The sequence below is a fragment of the Emydura macquarii genome, unplaced genomic scaffold (assembly GCF_026122565.2).
Source record: "Emydura macquarii macquarii isolate MOO-44397 ecotype Brisbane River unplaced genomic scaffold, CSIRO-AGI_Emac_v2 contig_1477, whole genome shotgun sequence".
Taxonomy (NCBI): domain Eukaryota; kingdom Metazoa; phylum Chordata; order Testudines; family Chelidae; genus Emydura; species Emydura macquarii.
In genome coordinates, this window is record NW_027131614.1 from 25,756,016 (window position 1) to 25,774,322 (window position 18,307).

The following is an 18,307-nucleotide window of genomic DNA, read 5'->3' on the forward strand; positions in this document are numbered from 1 at the left end:
GTGGGTTGTATAAGGAAGGATAAAAATTTCTCCTTGCTATTTGCACACATTTATAGTATTAAAAACAGATATTTCCTCGTATCCATTTCCTTGTACCCATGCATAGTGCACATTATATTAAACCCCATTTACTTGTTAGCACATGCCTATGTATATTTGCTGTGTGAAACACTAAATACAGGCTACATGTAAGGTGTGGAGTTTCCATTGGAAATAGGAGATTTACTTATGTACAATAAATACATAATTAAGGATGATAAGGAAGCATTTTTAAAGCATCACAGTTGATGTAAAGTACTGTGTTTTACAAGTGGTTTGTAAAGCAGTCCAAGGTAGCCTTCCCTTTGTTGTGGCAGTAGGACACACACTTTCTACACAATGAAAAGGTAATTACTGTTCATTGCCTATTCATTATAGGGGCACTTATGTGAATAATTCTCTGTACCTCATGGTAAAAATGTACCCCTCTTTGTGTCTGCCTCATGAGTGCAAGGATACAAATAATGCAGTCCCACTCACCTCAACCCATTTTCCAGTCAGAGTTTTCTTGGAAATATACCAAAAGCAATTTTTTATCAGCTCTTCAGGGTCCAAATGAATCACCTGCAGATGGGCAAGGCCTGAACTACAGCTGAGGGTTTTCTTCCAGACACTGAACATATAGGAGGTATGGATTCCAGCATGTGCTTTCAGAAGTGTTATGCTGTAGGAGAGAAAATCGCACCATGCCTCAAGAGGGTCCTGTATGCGTACCCCTCTGTTGCATACTGGCACATGTGGAAGAACGGGGTGGAATTATGGCCCTTTCACTCTCTGTCTGTCCCTTGCACTTTGTGGACACTGGCACTGCTAGCCAAACTAGCCCATACAGGCCTTGTGCTCTATTGACTGTAAGGCCTGCAAATGTATCTTGTCCCTGTGTGGAGATACAAAGAAGTCGGGAAATGTTCCTTTTGCCCTATCCTCTGTGCAGCTCTGTGCTAGGACAGGGCACAATCTGGTCCTGATCTGGTGTGATTTCACAGAGTGAAAGCAGGGCAGGATAGAGTGAGGCTGTACAGAGGGGACTTGCAACCCTGCAGTTCATGGCGTACTGAGCTGTGATAGCTCTCTCCATAGCTGAGTGGAGATGGAATTTGAGGACAGACCAGGGGACAGACCAGTGGATCCTGCTGTATTTTCACCATTAAAAAACCTTGTGTAGAGGGTGAGTTGAAGAAATAGGACTGAAAAAAATGGGACTGCATCACATGGAAGAGCATTGTTCTACTTAGCTTTCATACCTACCACATTAAGCCAAGGTAACTTATGTAGCAGCAAAGCTCAACACAATTAAGAAGGTCCTTTTGATAGGGTCTATTCAGCCTTCTCTGCCCCTGCTGGAGGCATTGACACCCTCTGCTCAAGGAGAATCTGCTCAGACCAGGTTAACAACAAGACACTCCTTCCAAGGCCTAGAAGTGTCAGGAGGAAATGCTGACCAATCAAGAGCTAGCAGGCCTGTTAAGAAGGCTTGCCTGCTTCCACAGGAGTTCTCAAACTGGGGGTCATGACCCCTCAGGGGGTCATGAGATTATTATGGGGGGGTTCGCGAGCTGTCAGCCCCCGTGCATGCTGGTAAGGTTGGGATGACATGGCATGGGGGAGTGGGAGGTCATCACAGCCAGAAACATTTTCAAAGGGGTCGCAGCAAAAAAATTTGAGAACTCCTGAAAGGGTACTGCAGGATGAGGCTGGGTTGCAGGAGGAGTTCCTCAATAACAGACCAGAATCCTGGATTCAAACCAGGGCCTTGCCCTCAAGCGCTGGAGATAGGTGTTTGCCTTGGAGTTTTCTTTTGTTTGGTAGTTTAAAGATGCAGATTGCCAAAGTTTGAGTTTGTTTTATTTATTGAGCTATGTATAGACTGATGCCAAGCTTATGGCCACAACTGGTGGACTGAGACAAGGAGCACTTGCAGCACCATGCCCCACCTGCCACAGTTCTATAGTTATGCTTGTACTTATGGAACTTTCTAATGGTCTTTCTAAGTCTCCCCCTACTCTTCCATTCTTGCGTGAGAGAAGCTGATGCTGAACACATTGGGAAGTTACAAGTCCTTCTCTCTTACAACCCTTAACTGTAGTCTTTACTCACTGTGCATTGCCACTGACATCCTTGGGAATGCTCACATGAGCAAGGGTTGAAGAACTGGGCCATTACTGCCTTCTTTCGGAAGAAATGGAAAGACATGTCATGGGGTGGACTAGGCCCAGAGGCCCCTGCTGGAGGCCTCAGGGACCTACCATACCCTGGCCCAGAAAAGAACAGAAGAGAAGGCTGCCTAGAGTGGCTGCAGGGGAAGCAACCAATGAGAGAGACTGCAGGGAGCAGCCAATCAGGGCCCAGGAGAGCCATATAAAAGGAGCTGCAGTGGTAGAGCCAGTCAGTTGCTGCCTGGAGCAGTAAATTTGTGCTCCTGGCTGGCTGAGAGAGTAGCAGGCCCATGGACAGATCAGTTACTGGCAGGGACTGGGGAGCAAGAGGGAACTCTTGTTGGCTGCTGGGAATGATTAAGGACTGAGCCCAAGGAGGACTTCAGGAAGACAGTGTCTCAAGGGAGAAAACCCTAGGGGGTATGGCCCCATACAGGGCTGGGACTATTTGAGACTGAGCCCAGAGAGAGAGCTAGAGAGACACCAACAGAGGGGTACTAGGATTTTATACCCTAGAAGGGGTCTGTTTTGTTTTACATAAAAACTCTGTGTGACTTGGCTGCAGGGCTGAGTCATTGGAAAACCTTGACAAATCACTGACAGAGGTCACCATGAAGTGAGTGAGTGCAGGCACATGCACTCAGCCAGGGGCTACTCATGAGAGGTGACTGTGCTCCATTACAGACACAAATAATGTTTTCTTATAAAATAAGACAAATGACCAAATCTTGCTGTCCTCACGGACATGAAAAGCCCTAATTAACTCAATAGAACTCCTTCTGTGAGAAAGGCAAGGAGGATTTAGCCCCACAATTTTTATTTTTCTGGTGGTGGAAGCAAAATGAACCACTTTTTCCATTTGCTACCCTAGGAGAGCAGTTTGCTGCACACATGCAAGTAGTTCTGTGGCAAACTATGAGGAAGCACAATTTATCATTTAAAAATAAATACATAAAGAAACATGGGCCAGATCTTCAGTTGGCAGAAACTGGCAGAGCTCCAGTGACTTGGTGCTCATTGAGCTGTACTTGATTACACCAGTTGAATATTTGGCCCATAAAAGTTAAGTAATCTGAGCCAATTTACTAGGTAAAAGAAAGGGGAAGTTGGCCAAGGTTAATATGATTTAGGGATGGGTGTCCCTGAATACATATTATAGTGGGAGGTTGGAGACAGAAGGATCTGCCATGTGAACAAATTTAATTGTGGGAAGTTGATGTTCCCCTGTAGTCAGAGGACCTCACCTATTAAATCGGGGACTTAACTCAGTTGTTCCCCACAGTGGATTTCAATCCTATTTAAGTGGAATCAGAATTCGACAGAAATGCTTGATTAGAATAAATGGAGCATTCTTATCAAACCCAGACTACTAATGAATCCATGGGTAAGCTCCATTAATTTCAATACAGTCAAATTCCAAATGTGTTAAAATGCTATGAAAGAGCTGGATATGTGCACTTACTAATTTCTAAATGCTAATTTCTAGCTGATTTTTCAGTTTTTCTTTTTTAGATGCTGTAAAAACTCAGTCCAACTCATGTTTCCATGCTTTTAAAAAAAATCAGTTCTTTTTGATGTATAAAAGTGGGCAAAATTGATCTGAAATATGATTTTTTTTTTTTATTTGCAGAATTTCTAATTCAAAAGGTGGTTTAGTTTAATGTTTTCAGGTTGTTTTCAAACAAACTTCTTCTGGGGCTAAGACAATTTGTGCCAAGTTTCAGCTCAGAAAGAAATGCAATCATGTTATAACACCCCTGAAACAGAGGTTTATAATGGAAACAATCAAACTGCCTTAACATAAGTAACATAGACATAATGGTATAATTCACATTCTTAATAATTTTTAATGCATAGTTTGCTCCTTATTTCCTCCCTTCAGACCAAATTGATGGGTGAGTCTAAGGGCACATCAGCATATAAATTACACCAATTTAAACTCACACCAATTTAGTGACATGTTCACTTCTGAATCTGCTCCACTGAAGTGTTTAAGGGAGTGTAACTTACAGCATTGAGCAGTCAGAAGACAGATTAGCCAAAAGAAGGGGATAAGATGGTTAAAATAAGCCAGTCCAGCTCCTTTAAGCTCAGTTATTCCTACTTGCATATATTTAACCGCTCTTACACCCATTTACTGAAATGTAACTTACACCACTTTACACATACCTCCTCTGAATTTAGGCCTCCATCTTGTCACCTTGGTCCCCTAAGTAGACTTGCATCAGTATTTCCACCCTTCAGTAGCTAAGTGGGATCCTGCTGCAGGTGTCCCAGCAGCAGAGTACAAGAGGGTGTTTATCTACTCCTCTTTTAATTTCTGCTCCTGAGTCTGACTCTCTCTTCAGGAGATATCTGCTTTGCAAAGCAGTCTTCTCAATTGGCAAATTGAGGCCTAGAAATTCATTGTGGCACTAGCTGTGTTTGCTGATCTGCAGGAGACCAGATGCACCCACCCTCAGATGTCAGACTTGATGGTTGTGTGTGAACATAAAATATGAAAATATGATTATTCTGGACTGGATGGCCAAAATGTATTATTTCAAGATGTGCCAAAGGAACTGTTGAGGTTGATTGATTGCTAAATTCTAGATGGGTTAGCAGAAAGGATTTATTTAAATCAGAGTATTAATCATTGACTCTCTGTGAAGATTTTCAACAAAAGGTATAGTAAAGACAAGAAAAGAATAGTGAGGAAGGAGATTGTCAACATTCTAATCTATTGGGTCTGGTACCTATTTATTGACATACTGTTAAAATTAAAATAAATAACACCCATAAACTCAGGAAGTTTTTGTGGTAGAAGCTGTAAGAAAAATAGATGGGAGCTTTTCAAGTGTGTTTAAAATAAACCCCTCACTTGGGTGCCTGTCATACGAATATTTTTGCTGAAAAGAAATTGCCAAAACTACAAATAAGAAACTGAAGCATTTTTTAAATGATTGCATTTTTATAGAATCAACTATTATTAGCCATTAAATGTTGAGTAGCCAGATTAGGTAGATGTTTCTTGAAATGCTGCATAGTATGTAGTACATGCTTTCATTGTGCACCCTGGCATTATGGAATAATATGCCTTATACAGAAATAAAATGATCAGCTCTGTTTAAATCATGTTCAGTCAGCTTATATAATAACATCTATATTTCGTTATTCATTTCAGATTTCAGAGACCTATGCCTTCCTGCCGAGAGAAGCGGTGACACGATTTCTAATGAGTTGCTCAGAGTGCCAGAAAAGAATGCATTTAAACCCAGATGGAGCAGATCATAAAGGTAGTTTAGTGTCAAACGGTGGGATGTAAAGTAATTTTATTCCTAATACCCATTTATATTTTCCTAGTTTAAGTGAAGGTTCATAAAAATTTGGTAGACTGGAACAGTTCAACAAGTCAGATGATCTCATTTACTTAAGTTAGAAAGTAGTGAATCTTCTGCATTCACTTAAGGGACGGAGTAAAATGCCATGCTCATCTTCAATAGACAGATCATTTTAACTGGAGGAAATCATTTATTTTTCTGTGGAAATGTTTATACATCCATTTAAAAGTAGGGAATAGATGGAGTGCAAGCACTGTAGTAATGTAGGATAGAAGAGCTCATAATTTTTCCTGGGCTTGTGCTTGATTCATAGATTTTCTTCATGGAAACTTCTATCTGTACAACCAAAGAGCAATTGAAAATGCCAAAGTTGGAGCCAAATGACAGAAACTGTCTGACATTTGACTGTACGTTAGACAGAGGTGGCCTCCAATATATCATGTATAATAAATATATTTATATTACAGATAATGGAAAACCTCCAACTTTGGTGACCAGTATGATTGATTACAATATGCCAATTACTATGGCTTATATGAAGCACATGAAACTGCAGCTACTAAATTCACAGCAAGATGAGGTAAAAATTCAAATATTCAAAGTTTGTTCACCGTTCCTTTTGGGCCAGATTCTTCCCTAGTATAATTTCACTGGAATCAATCTGTTAAACCAAGGATGGCCATAGAGCCAAATTTGACCCTATATTTGTAATACAGTTTTGAATATAGCAAGGTATTTTTTTTTTAAATGACATATATAGGTATTCCAGAATGTACTGGTGGTCTCTTCCTACCCAGTGGCTCTGATGAAGCACTCTCTGCGGCTGTACTAGAGATATAAGTTCAAGTGTTAGACATTGCTTTTCAAGTGACTGGACCAGTGGGGGCTGCAAAGACTATGGAGGCAGTATGTCCAATCCTGGATTAGTCCTGTGCTCAGCCGTGACAGCTAACTCCACTTTCAGAAGGAACATTATTACCAAGCCCCGAAGTGAATGCCATCCAGTTCTCAAGCCAATATGCAACACATTATAGGAGTGCAAATGGAAGCAATAACAAAATTGATTGGGATCATTAGGATGATGGACCTCACTAGTGAAGTTTATGGGGAATTAATCCATCCTTCTTAGAATCTCTCTCCCTAATTCAGCAAAGCACTTAAGTACATGCTTAGAGTTAAGCATGTGCTTAAGTGCTTTGCTGAATTGGGGTTTCTATCAGAATGACTAAAAAGGGAACCTGGCTAAGAACTGAGCTTCATCCAAGGGAATTGGGACTAAACTGCTTTTTTGATGATTTATTTGCTTTTTCGTGATTCATGTGGTGCTTTTTCGGATTTTGGAAAGTGCTTCATGAATTGGATGGGAACTGGCAAATTATTTGTAATAAACTCACTTTGATAGAAATGTGTTCATTTACCATGTGAGCTGCCAAATAGTTAGAAGCCCGGCTCTGTGCCAGCCAAAAACAGTCTTGCATGCTGTGTCCTTCTGCTTGCCTGCAAGAAATAAACTGAATTTGTTTTTTCTTTTAAAAAAGAAAAACCTTTAAAAACAACCATAACAGCTGGATTATGGCAAAGACCCTGACCGATTCTTGAATTCTGTAAAGCCAGCCAGATTCTCTTTCATAATAAGTAGATACGGACTATTAATGGAGATTCATGAACTATTCAAATCTCCACAAAAATAGGGATTGTCAGTACTTCTCTAAACATATCAGGGATCTCTCTTCTTCTTGGGGGTTTTCTGCAATTCCCTATGAGAACTCCACAAAACTGCTGCCTCATCTCCCCACAGCCAGGATCCCCTGAGTTGGCTACCTCTGGTTGGGAAACCGATTCCAGGATCGCCAACAGCAGTAGATAGGAGGCTTGATCCTTGCATGCTGCTTAAAGCTACATTATTCTTCTTTCACTTTTCCCCTTCCTCCCACTAAGAATCACTCTTGCCATACAAGGCAGAGCACTAATGCTGGCGCAGGGCCATCCACTACAGTATATTTTCCTCTGTCACAGTCTGAGCATTTCAGTATTTTCCTTTCTGGCCTGATGACAGGAATCAGGTCCCTTTCAGAATACCAGTTGTCCACCCAGATCAGCCACCAGGAGTGATATAATGGTAGCAGGAGGCACTCCCTTCCTCCCCCATTCTCACTGTAGCTGACAGCATTGCCTCTTTGATCGTGCAAACCTAATCTTCTTGTGTATTAAATCTTTGCCACATTGTGCAATGAATGGTGTTGCAATTTTTAATGTATTTCATTTGCACAAGGAACATTCACTAGTGAGTAGCATCGTCACAAGTGAAGTTCTCATAATCATTTTTAAACTTTTTTTTCCAACGGATAAGTACAAGCTGAGAGGGGTTGCAAGTGCTTTTGAGGACAGGATTAAAATTAAAAATGATCTGGACAAACTGAAGAAATGGTCTGAAGTAAATAGGGTGAAATTCAATAAGGACAAATACAAAAGTACTCCACTTAGCAAAGAACAATCAGTTGCACAAATACAAAATGGGAAATGACTCCCTAGAAAAGTGTACTGGAGAAAGGGATCTGAGGGTCATAGTGGTTCACAAGCTAAATATGAGTCACTGAGTGTAACACTGTTGCAAAAAAACCAGACATCATTCTGGGATGTATTAGAAGGCGTATTGTCAACAAGACTTAAAAGTAATTCTTCTGCTCTAACTCTGTGCTTATTAGGCCTCAACTGGAATATTGTGTCCAATTCTGGGTGCCACATTTCTGGAAAGATGTGGACAAATTGGAGAAAGTCCAGAGAAGAGCAACAAAAATGATTAAAGGTCTAGAAAACATGACTTATGAAGAAAGATTAAAAAATGGGTTTGTTTAGTCTGGAGAAGAGAAGACTGAGAGGGGACATGATCATAGAATCATAGAACATTAGAGTTGGAAGGGACCTCAGGAGGTCATCTATGCAACTCCCTGCTCAAAGCAGGACTAACCTCAGCTAAATCATCCCAGCCAGGGCTTTGTCAAGCTGCAGCTTAAAAATCTCTAAAGATGGAGATTCCACCACCTCCCTAGGTAACCCATTCCAGTGCTTCACCACCCTCCTAGTGAAAATTTTTCCCCTCATATCCAACCTAGACCCCCCCCCCACTGCAACTTGAGACCATTGCTCCTTGTTCTGTCATCTACTACCATTGAGAACAGCCTAGCTCCATCCTTCCTGGAACCCCCTTTCAGGTAGTTAAAGCCTGCTATCAAATCCCCCCTCATTCTTCTCTTTTGCAGACTAAACAAGCCTAGTTCCTCAGTTTCTCCTCATAAGTCTTGTGCTCCAACCCCCTAATAATTTTTGTTGCCCTCCACTGGACTCTCTCCAATTTGTCCACATCCTTTTTGTAGTGGGGGACCCAAAACTGGACACAATACTCCAAATGCGGCCTCACCAATGCTGAATAGAGAGGAATAATCACTTCCCTTGATCTGCTGGCAATGCTCCTACTAATGCAGCCCAATATGCTAATAGCCTTCTTGGCAACCAGAGCACACTACTGACTCATATCCAGCTTCTTATCCACTATAACTCCCAGGTCCTTTTCTGCAGAGCTGCTGCCTAGCTTGTCAGTCCCCAGCCTGTAGCAGTGCATGGGATTCTTCCATCCTAAGTGGAGGACTCTGCACTAGTTCTTGTGGAACCTCATTAGATTTCTTTTGGCCCAATCCTCCAATTTGTCTAGGTCACTCCGTATCCTATCCCTACCTTCCAGAATATCTACCACTCCCCCTATCTTAGTGTCCTCTGCAAACTTGCTGAGTGTGCAGTCTACCCCATCCTCCAAATCATTAATGAAGATGTTGAACAAAACCGGACTCAGGACCAACCCTTGGGGCACTCTGCTTGTTACCGGCTGCCAGCTAGACATCAAGCCATTGATCACTACCCGTTGAGCCCGATCTAGCCAGCTCTCTATCCATTTATCCAACCCATATTTCTTTAACTTGCTGATAAGAATACTGTGGGAGACTGTATCAAAAGCTTTGATAAATCCAAGGTATATCATGTCCACCGCTTTCCCCACATCCACAGAGCCAGTCACTCTTCATAGAAGGTAATTAGATTGGTCAGGAATGACTTGCCCTTGGTGAATCCATGTTGACTGGTCCTGGTCACCTTCCTCTCTTTCAAGGGCCTTAAAATGGATTCCTTGAGGACCTGCTCCATGATTTTTCCAGGTGAGGCTGACCAGTCTGTAGTTCCCTGGATCCTCTTTCTTCCCTTTCTTGAAGATGGGCACTATGTTTGCCTTTTTCCAATCATCAGGGACCTCCCCCAATTGCCATGAGCTTTCAAAGATAAAGATAATAGCCAATGGCTCTGAAATCACATCAGCGAACTCCCTCAGCACCCTCGGATGCATTGCATCTGGCCTCATGGACTTGTGTAAGTCCAATCTTTCCAAATATCCTGAACCTGTTCCTTCAGCACTGCGGGATGTTCACCTCCTTCCCATTCTGTGCTGCTCAGTGCAGTAGTGTGGGAGCTGACCTTGTTTATGAAGACAGAGGCAAAAAAGGCATTGAGTACCTCAGGTTTCTCTACATCCTCTGTCACTATGTTGCCTCCCCATTCTGTAAGGGGCCCACACTTTCCCTAATCTTCCTCTTGTTGGTAACATACCTGTAGAAACCCTTCGTGTTCCCTTTCACATCCCTTGTTAGCTGCAACTCCAATTGCACTTTGGCCTTCCTGATTTCATTCCTGAATGTTTGAGCAGTACTTTTATTATCCTCCCTAGTCATCTGACCAAGCTTCCACTTGTTGTAAGCTTCTTTTTTGTGTTTAAGCTCACCAAAGACTTCTTTGTTAAGCCAAGCTGGGCGCCTACCATATTTGCTATTCTTTCTGCACATCGTGATGGTTTGTTCCTGTGCCCTCAATTAGGTTTCTTTAAAATATAGCCAGCTCTCTTGGATTCCTTTCCCCCTCATATTAGCTTCCAGGGGATCCTGCCCATCAGTTCCCTGAGGGAGTCAAAGCTTGCTTTTCTGAAGTCCGTGGTCCATATCCTGTTGTTCTCCTTTCTTCCTTTTGTCAGGATCCTGAACTTGACTATCTCATGGTCACTGCTGCCTAGGTTGCCACCCACTTCTACTTCCCCTACCAAATCTTCCCTGTTTGAGAGCAGCAGGTCAAGAGGAGCACGGCCCCATAGTTGGTTGCTCCAGCACTTGCAGCAGGAAGATGTCCTCAACACTCTCCAAAAGCTTCCTGGATTGTTTGTGCTCTGCTGTATTGATCTTCCAGCAGATGTCAGGGTGATTGAAGTCCCCCATGAGAACCAGGTCCTGTGAACTGGAAACTTTCCCTAGTTGACTGAAGAAAGCCTCATCTACCTCATCCTCCTGGTCTGGTGGTCTATAACAGACACCCACCATGACATCACCCTTATTGTTCTTGCTTCTAAGCTTAACTCAACTGGCTTATCTCCAGTTTCATACTGGAGATCAGAGCAATCATAGTGCTCTCTTACATACAACGCAACTCCTCCACCCTTTCGCACCAGTTTTCAAGTATATAAACATTGTTACAAGGAAGATGGAGAAAAATTGTTCTCAATCTCTGAGGATAGGAGAAGAAGCAATGGGCTTAAATTACAGCAAGGATGGTTTAGGTTGGACATTAGGAAAAAATTCCTAACTGTCAGGATAGTTAAGCACTGGAATAAATTGCCTGGGGAGGTTGTGGAATCTCTATCATTGGAGATTTTTAAGTACAGGTTAGACAAACACCTGTCAGGGGTGGTCTAGATAATACTTAGTCCAGCCATAAGTGCAGGGGACTGACCTAGATGACCTCTCAAAATCCCTTCCAGTCCTACACTTCTATGATTCTACGATTCTGATACTTTCAGTGCCTAGATATTATATTCTGGAACCAAGAACAAAATGGCAACGAAAATGTAACAGTATGAAGTTGGAGACATGTATCAGAAATGCTCCTAAGAATTGCATACAATATGGTGGACTTTAAAAATCCATCCTTTGATTTATACTAAGGTTCTGTTTCCTTGATTTCACTAATCATCTTTGTATCGCTGTTGGAAGGAAGAATCTGAGGTGAAAGCTAATTTATCTACTACAGCTAGCCAGCATAGCAATCCAGTCCCTCACGAATAATAAACTGTCACTCCAAACACATTAAGCTAAACTATAGTTTTAAGATACAGCCCTTGAAAAGGGTGGTGCAGAACCATCCTGGCCCAATAGGAGCTCCCAGCAGCCCTGGGAAATTTACTTCTGTCCATCCAGACCAGCTCATTAACATATTTACATCCAATTCTAGCATTAGCTGAACATTTCTAGTTCATTCATGGTTACTAACAAAGAACAAATTAAAACATAGTCCATTGCCTGCTAGTTAAAGTTCAGTCTTTATGAAAGAACAAATGAATATGCCTCATATTCTTAAGAAAGCATTTAAAACTTTTTCAGTGGATACAACTTCATCAGCCTTATTGCTTTTTTGCATTTTCTCTAAAACCTTCTTGTTATTAACAGACAAGCCTTTGGAAAATGTTGTTAAACTCTTAAAGTGACTACAAAAACGTCATTGAAGCTTTCCATGTTTGTCCAGTTCAAGTTCCAAATCCTGAAAAAACTTATGAACTTGCTTAACTTTAAGCACAGGTGTGGAGCCATTGACTTTAGTGGGACTATTAACGTGAGAAGAGGTAAGCAGGAGGGACAACATTAGCTGGACTGGGGCTCCAACCTGTTCCCTCTACAATGATCTAAAATTCAAGCTGTGTCTCTTCTGGCTCACACATCATCAATAATAAAGAATTTGTAATCAGAGTTAATAGTTAAGAATTACATTGAAGATGTGTGAGCCAGAATAAAATCCAGTTCACTCTCCCACAATTATATTAGCTGGTTTTGCCTTTGATTTCAATGTGAGCAAGACTGGGCATGGGGTGAGTGAGAAGATTCCACTTTTGCAGTCACTTTTCTTACTGCAATTACAGCTTGAGTGTGAAATCTTGCCCCTTTGAAGTCAAACAGAGTTTTGCTATTGACTTTAGTGGGGCCAGAATGTCACCATAATATCTCATATTGTCAATGGCACCACTCATTCAGATAAGGAGAGCAATTCAAGCAACAAAAATGGAGAACTTTTGTTTTCCACTGAGATTTTATAGCAGAAAGCTGTCTTGAGTTCTCAGACTAACACTTTGCTTGTTCGAAACGTTCTAGAGAACACTTACTAGTATCTTATGGAGTATTATCATAATTAATTAAACCTGAACTAGACTTGCCAAATAAATGATCATAGTTCATTATGTGATATATTATCCTTGATCTTCTTACTACGTTTGTTTCCTTACTTGCTAATTCACAAAGGTGCCCCAGTCATTAGTATGAATTAGCAAGATCATATTTGAAAATTATCATGACATTTTCTAATGCACCTGAAACATGAAATTTTAAATTTTCAGGATGAAAGTTCCATAGAAAGCGATGAGTTTGATATGAGTGACTCCACCAGGATGTCGGCTGTGAACTCTGACCTCAGTTCTAATCTTGAAGAAAGAATGCAAAGTCCTCAGAATCTTCAGAGTCAACAAGATGGTAAGCCTTTTAACAAAATTTAAAAAAAAGGTTGTCCATCTTTTATGCATTACCTTCATTCAGCAACCTGCCATGTTCTTTCCTTGAGAATCTATTTTAGCAGGCAACTTAAGACATAGATTCACTTTGTCTCAATACATGGATGACAGGGTTGGTTTTTTTTTTTTTGCAGGCTAACTGTTGCTTACAGGTGAGGACTTACCCACTGCATGCTGGGTTTTTTATATTATTAAATACATAGTGTGCCCATATGGTATAAGGGGAAGTAAAATCCCTGCAACCCTTCACCTCTGTATGACTATCTAGACATTGGGTCCAGGAATAGAGTGTCAAGAGGTGCTGCAATGGCAGCCTGCTCTTCCCTTACCTGGAGTCTTGGTTCTTAGCACAAATCTATGATCCTCCAGAAGCAAGGGGGAAGCAGAAGGAATTGGGGCTGCCTGTGCCACAAATCCTTCCCTGAGCTGATCCTGGGCTGGTGCAGCAATGGACTGATCTGTGTCCTGGGGACACAATCTAACCCATAGTTAAGGAAGATACTCTCTTTATATCCAATCACAGGTTATATCTTATTTCTATGCTGCCTGCTTTTGTGCTTTTCCCCCCAAGACCACAACAAAATCCACTATGAAAATACAATTAATTCCTTATTATATAGAAAATCTAAACACAGAACTAAAGAATTAGTGTAAGCCAGACCAACGATATGTCTTTAGCTTTGCAGATATGTATGAAATTAACTCGATGAAACAGTTCAGATTTCAGGACTGCTGCTTAAAGAAGTGATGTCAAGTATGGCCTGTGGGCTGGATCTAGCTTACTTGGTGCATTTATTTGGCCCAAGAGAAGTAGTCTTATGATCCAGAAACTAAGCTTTTGTTAAAAAATAAAAAGTCAGTTTTTAGCCTTTGTGATTGTGAAGAAAATGTTCCACGTGAGAAGAGAGTATAAACAAATAAAGCAACATCTTTCTGTGTCTGCAAAACAGCTTTAGACAATGGCTCAGAGTGTGAATTCCCCTGTTCCGTATTTATCTCATTAGAGTGTTATCTCAAGCCCACTGAAGACATGTGGGTGTCAATATTAACTATTTAATCACTGATCATTTTAGTGGATGGAATGGGAATAAAACATAATGGGTTAAGAACTGGAAGTTGCTGCAGGGAAGGAAAGGCAGAAGGAAGAATGGAGGAGACATACAAAGACAGGGAAGAAGGAGAGAAACAAAGAAAGGAGGATGGTGAAGGAAGAGAAACAAAGGGTAAAAGTAGTGGTGGTGTAAAGGTAAATCTTTAGTCATTAAAATTAGGTACTGCATAAAGCCAGAATTCTATCCTGCATCTCTGCACAAACCTGTCATTGACTTTGGTGGAAGGTCTGCTTTACATTGAGGGGAGAATGGATCATACATTTATACCCTGGCCTACTGATCATAATTAAAAATTAGCTGGGGCTCTGTGGGCTGTTTTATGCCACCACAGTCTCCTCTTTGGAAAGACTTTCTAGCATTGGGAACCCTTTGCAAACCTGTAACCATTGGGTCAATCAAGCCTGGGTCTAGTGTATCTGTGTAATCTGTTCTATTGATATGCTTACACATTCCCTTCCTTGGGAGACACAAGTCCTGAGTCACCACTGTGTTACTCCAGTTATATGCTGGGGTCATTCAGTTGAAATCATGGCATTATACCAGTGTACAGTGGAATGATGAAGCAGGCCCGAGCACTAAATGTGAAGCATAGGGTGAAAGACAATTGCACTGTAAGTCCTACTAGTTTAGTATATTAGACCATGGTTCCATGATTGTAAATATAGTTCCACCTATTCATTAACACAGCCTTCAGTTTGGGACCCAATGTTGTGAACTGCAGAAAGCATGATGGAAGAATTGATTTAAGAACACACATTGTCTTCTAGTGCATTCACTGCACCTTCCATGATCCTGTTGTTTGAACTTAGCCACAGCAAGGATTAATATCAGAAGCATATTCAGGATAAAAATCATGCTATTTTGCATTTAGAAGCTTTCTGGTACCTATGCACAGAACAGGAAAGGGCATAGGCAGATCAGCTACACCCAGTGGCTTCTGAAAGGCACGCAGGAATCTGTGCCAGTTCATAATAGGTTGGTGCTAAAGGAGGTTTTCACAACGGGTCACAATTCATACATACAAACCCTCCCATAAGGTTAACTGCAACTTTTTCACCAAGTAGTTACACTGTGATTGCCTTCCAGTACTGTGCCGTGCCTAGGGGTTGAGGATAAACCCCATTCCCCTACCTGCATGCTGTTTTCCACACAAAGTTCTCTTACTCAGGCCTTGTGAAGGGGAGTGGGAGGAGAGGTGAATTTTACCCATGCTATCTCATTAAGGGCAGTTCTCACTGCAAAGTAGGCTTCATACATTTTTGAACAATAGGGACTTGATTCACATTGGCTGGTGAGAGGGATGAGAATAGCACCACAAACACCTGCACCTGCAGCCTTTGGGGAGGAGCTGGGAAAGAGCTGTTGCCCTACCCAGTGGGGTTTCTGCAAGGAAAAGCAGCTCTAGTTTGTAATCAAATTATTCCCCGCTGCACCGGCCATATCCCCTTCTGGGGCAGCACTTGCTAGCTGGTCTCCCAGTGGAGTGGAGTGTATAGAAGATTGTCACAGTGGCTGGTCTTAACAAGATTATAAATTATCTAACTCATTTCTCCTTCTGTAAATCTAGTTCTATGTTTCTGTTCTCTTTTTAAGCTTTCTAACCCTGGCCCTAAGCTAATTCTTTGTGAGAGGTCCTATTTATAGCTTATCTGCAGGCAGAACTCCAGCCAAACAGCTGGGCTCTGTTTGTTTGGCCCTTGATGTGGCTCTTGGGACTCTAGTATTACCAGACCTGACCCATCAGCCCTTGCCTCAGATCATAGATTGAAGGCAGGGTTTGTAGACATCTTTAGTTTTCTAAAACTAGGCATCTAAGTGCATTTAATTGGGGGTTACTAGACCCATTGTGTCAAAACTTTTAAAGTGGGTTTTGTGTTTGAAAACTGTCCTTTAAATGCCTCTGTAGGAGGGTTACAAGATCTACAGAATGGCATAGAGAGACAGGGTTCTTTTGTTGACCCACTCTAGTAGCAGGAGTTAGAACCTTGTGCAAAACTGCTGAGTAAATTCTGCAGGTTCATTGTAGCAATTTGTTACCTCTCCCAGAATAAGAGACGTGGGTGGGAGCTTGGATTAGAGGAAAGTAAGGGCTTGTAGGAGTAGGACCCTAGAAGCAGCCAGGTTTGGTCTGAACTTAATGTTGAGGTTTGTATTTTGTTTCTATTATTTGAGATAGCAATAAAGGCAATCATCAAGAGCAGGATAAAATGGATGACTTTGTCTTAATTGGAAAAAGATGGAAGTTATACCTGTTCACAATACTGCTTACTATACTAAGGAGTATCAAAGTGAGTTAAGACCTGTTTTGATTTCTGTGCTTTATTTGCTTTGTCTGCACCTTTATGAACTTTTTAAAAAAAATAGTGGTAGTTTAAAAATTATCTTTAAGAAGTATATAACTTCTCCCTACAGACAGCCGTCATTATTATTACATGAAACCTGTAGAGCTGTTTACAGTTAAAATTAAAAATGTCATGACTTAACTTTAAACTTTAGCCAGAAACGTTGTTAGATCCTTATTAATATCTTTGTATCTAATACTTTGATTTTTTTTTTTTTAATTTTATTTTTGTATTAGAGTATTTGTAGTGTATAGGAATTGGGTAGTATTTCCTTAAAAAGCTTGAGAGTCCTCTAGTGGTGCTCACTTTGTTCTTTGTCTGTAGCAACAAGTTGCTAGGCCTCACACATTGTGTATATTTACTAATTCTGGCTATTTGCTTCCCACCCTTCCCCTGTGGTTCCTTCACGTTGTTTGTCATTTAAAGACCAAAAGACCCAAGTATTGCTCCCCCTTTGTGTTTCAAATGTTGTGACATTTACTCAACAACTTCCTGTGAAACAAAGAGCGTTGGCTAATTCGGTTGTAACACTCGCAGTAATGCATAGCTTTATCTAACACAGTCTGTTATACATACCCTTTCCTATGTTTTATACTCTGAAATTAGTCCAAGCCAAACTTCTAATCTATCTTCCCATGCAATAACAGGTGAGCTATAGAGGTGAGCTCTTCTCCTCATACTGATGAAGCCTGAAAGACCTTTTGATTTCTAAAAATCAGCTTCAAAATTGTCTTTACATCCCCCCGCCCTCCTCAGAGTAACATCAAGCAAAGCATGATAGGGGCAAAGGCCGGGCCGAAGATGAGTCTAGAACAAATGGGTGAATGGGTGTGCTACAAGACTTTTCTCATTGTAGTTGCATACGTTTCAGGCCTGACCCTGACATTGTTGAGCACTGGGCGTTACGATGAAGCAAAATTTCAGCACTAGGCCTATCATGAGCTTTTTGCTGTAAGTGAACCAGATACGTAACTCCCCATGAGTTCAACATACAGTGCAGATCAGGAACAGAATTATCTTGTATTCATATTAGCTGATGACACAGCTTTATTTTTAGTTCAGAGACACAGTTTGTACAGAGCAGTTTATGATGAGCAAGGTCTGAGAGGGGCTGAACACCTTTGGCCAGGGGTGAAAGACTCTCAGTGCCACTGGTCTTCAGTGAAGTGCTCAGAACCTTAAAGGCCCAAATATTTTAGAGTTACTCTTGATGTGTGAATCTGAGGTTTTTAGATTTAAAAAAAAATCAGTGAACTATGGAAATGGCATTTTTAATGTGCAAAAAATACTGGGAATTTAGTAAGTCATAAAGTTATAACACACTGAAAAGAAAGTAGCCTGTCAGCATGTCCCTTTTATCTTCTTGTCAGTTGTTGTACTACATTTGCTATGTAAAAAAACTTCCATTTTGTACCTTCCAGAATCTGATTTTTTTAGATTCGTGTTCGGATTTACTACTACGTGATTAGTTCTATTTTGAAATCTGCATACTACAGTGAGTACAGCTTTGGAATTGTGAATGTCCTTTATGCCTAGTGTATCCGATGTTTTAAAACCTAATTCATTTTCAATCTAAAAACAAATGTTTTGAGCAAATTAGTCTCAGCTTCTATTTAATGTAGGGAGTATTGACTGAATAGGGGCTGCAGGATGTGGCCCTATGGATGTAGAAAGAACAAGTACGCAGAATACACCATTC

The 18,307-nt window shown here is 41.1% G+C and overlaps 1 protein-coding gene across 2 annotated transcripts in view; it reads left to right on the plus strand.

Moving 5' to 3' along the window:
- Window positions 1-18,307, plus strand: part of NOL4 (nucleolar protein 4) — a 219,311-nt gene that overhangs the window by 51,585 nt on the left and 149,419 nt on the right. The window contains exons 3-5 of one of the 2 annotated variants that reach the window (XM_067553820.1): window positions 5,359-5,470; window positions 5,983-6,095; window positions 12,984-13,116. In XM_067553820.1, coding sequence (XP_067409921.1) covers window positions 5,359-5,470; window positions 5,983-6,095; window positions 12,984-13,116 — 358 coding nt within the window. Of the gene's footprint in view, window positions 1-5,358; window positions 5,471-5,982; window positions 6,096-12,983; window positions 13,117-16,467; window positions 16,555-18,307 lie in introns of those variants that run through there. The other variant, XM_067553819.1, reaches the window with a different exon arrangement.